This window comes from Myotis davidii, unplaced genomic scaffold (assembly GCF_000327345.1).
Source record: "Myotis davidii unplaced genomic scaffold, ASM32734v1 scaffold167, whole genome shotgun sequence".
Classification (NCBI taxonomy): Eukaryota; Metazoa; Chordata; class Mammalia; order Chiroptera; family Vespertilionidae; genus Myotis; species Myotis davidii.
Genome location: NW_006300048.1, coordinates 966366 through 967371, shown reverse-complemented (window position 1 = coordinate 967371; position 1006 = coordinate 966366). Strand labels below are relative to the sequence as shown.

The following is a 1006-nucleotide window of genomic DNA, read 5'->3' as shown; positions in this document are numbered from 1 at the left end:
GCCCACCCCCCCCTCAGACTCAAGAGGGTCAAACCTAGGACTCCAACACTGTGCTTGACCTTCCAGGCCTGCCGCCTGCCCTGGCCCTTTCCGAGCCGCAGGTGATGGCTATTGTTCTGACTTTCGGATTTGTCCTGAACAAGGGCCTGGTGTTCTCAGTCCTGTTTGTCCTTCTCCGGAAAGACAGGGCCTCAGGTGAGTGGGGGCCCAGGCTGGGCTTGGGGTGGAAATGAATGTGGGCACCCAGATGGTGGCTGCAGACAAGAGCTCAGAGGGGCCATGTCCCAGGGGTTCCCAGAGTTTGCCCCCTGACTTTTCCAACTTCTTTGTCCAGGAGGCAGGCCCAGCCCTGGGAACCTGTGAATGGCGCTGGTCCCAGCCTTGGGAACCCTGTGAATGGCGCTGGGCCGGGCTCACCAGGACAGGAAGACCTGGGGGTGGGAGCGGCCAGCATGGTTTTGGCTACTTGGCAATCAGTCTTTTCTTCAGAGGAGGGAGGGAGGGAGGCTGAAGCCAGGACTGACATGGATGGATCACCTGCAAATGCTGTCTATGTCTCTCACTCCTCAGGCGAGCCAAACCCAGGGGAGCAGCAAAGTCACCCTTCCAGGAGCTGACGGGCATGCCTTCCTCCCGTAGCAAACATCAGATCCGCTCTTGTTCCCCAAATGAACAAATAAACTGATCTCTCAGCAAAGTACATGGCTTCCTAAAATTCTTTTGTGAGGTCTCTGCCCAGCCCCTTTCTTACTGAGAGAAACGTACTGAGCGGGAAGTGTGGGGAGCTGGGAGGAAGGTGACCCACTGAACTAATCAGAGGCCAAGAAAATGGCAAACTATCTTTTATAAAAAAATAAAAGCATAAGATGCCAATTAGACCGGACAGCCTTACAACCTTCTGGATGTTATTCCGGACATCCTTCTGGACGAAGCCATGGCGGCAGGGGCAGAGGCAGAGGCAGTTAGGGGAGATCAGGCAGGCAGGCAAGTGATTAGGTGCAATCAG

The 1006-nt window shown here is 55.4% G+C and overlaps 1 protein-coding gene across 4 annotated transcripts in view; it reads left to right on the top strand.

The window, feature by feature from the left end:
* LOC102758621 (trem-like transcript 4 protein) overlaps window positions 1–874 on the top strand; it is a 27588-nt gene extending 26714 nt beyond the window's left edge. The window contains exons 3-4 of one of the 4 annotated variants that reach the window (XM_015572260.1): window positions 67–195; window positions 571–874. In XM_015572260.1, coding sequence (XP_015427746.1) covers window positions 67–195; window positions 571–617 — 176 coding nt within the window. In that variant the 3' untranslated portion in view covers window positions 618–874. The remainder of the gene's footprint in view (window positions 1–66; window positions 196–570) is intronic. The other 3 variants (XM_015572258.1, XM_015572259.1, XM_015572257.1) reach the window with 3 other exon arrangements.
* The last annotated feature ends 132 nt before the right edge of the window (window positions 875–1006 follow it).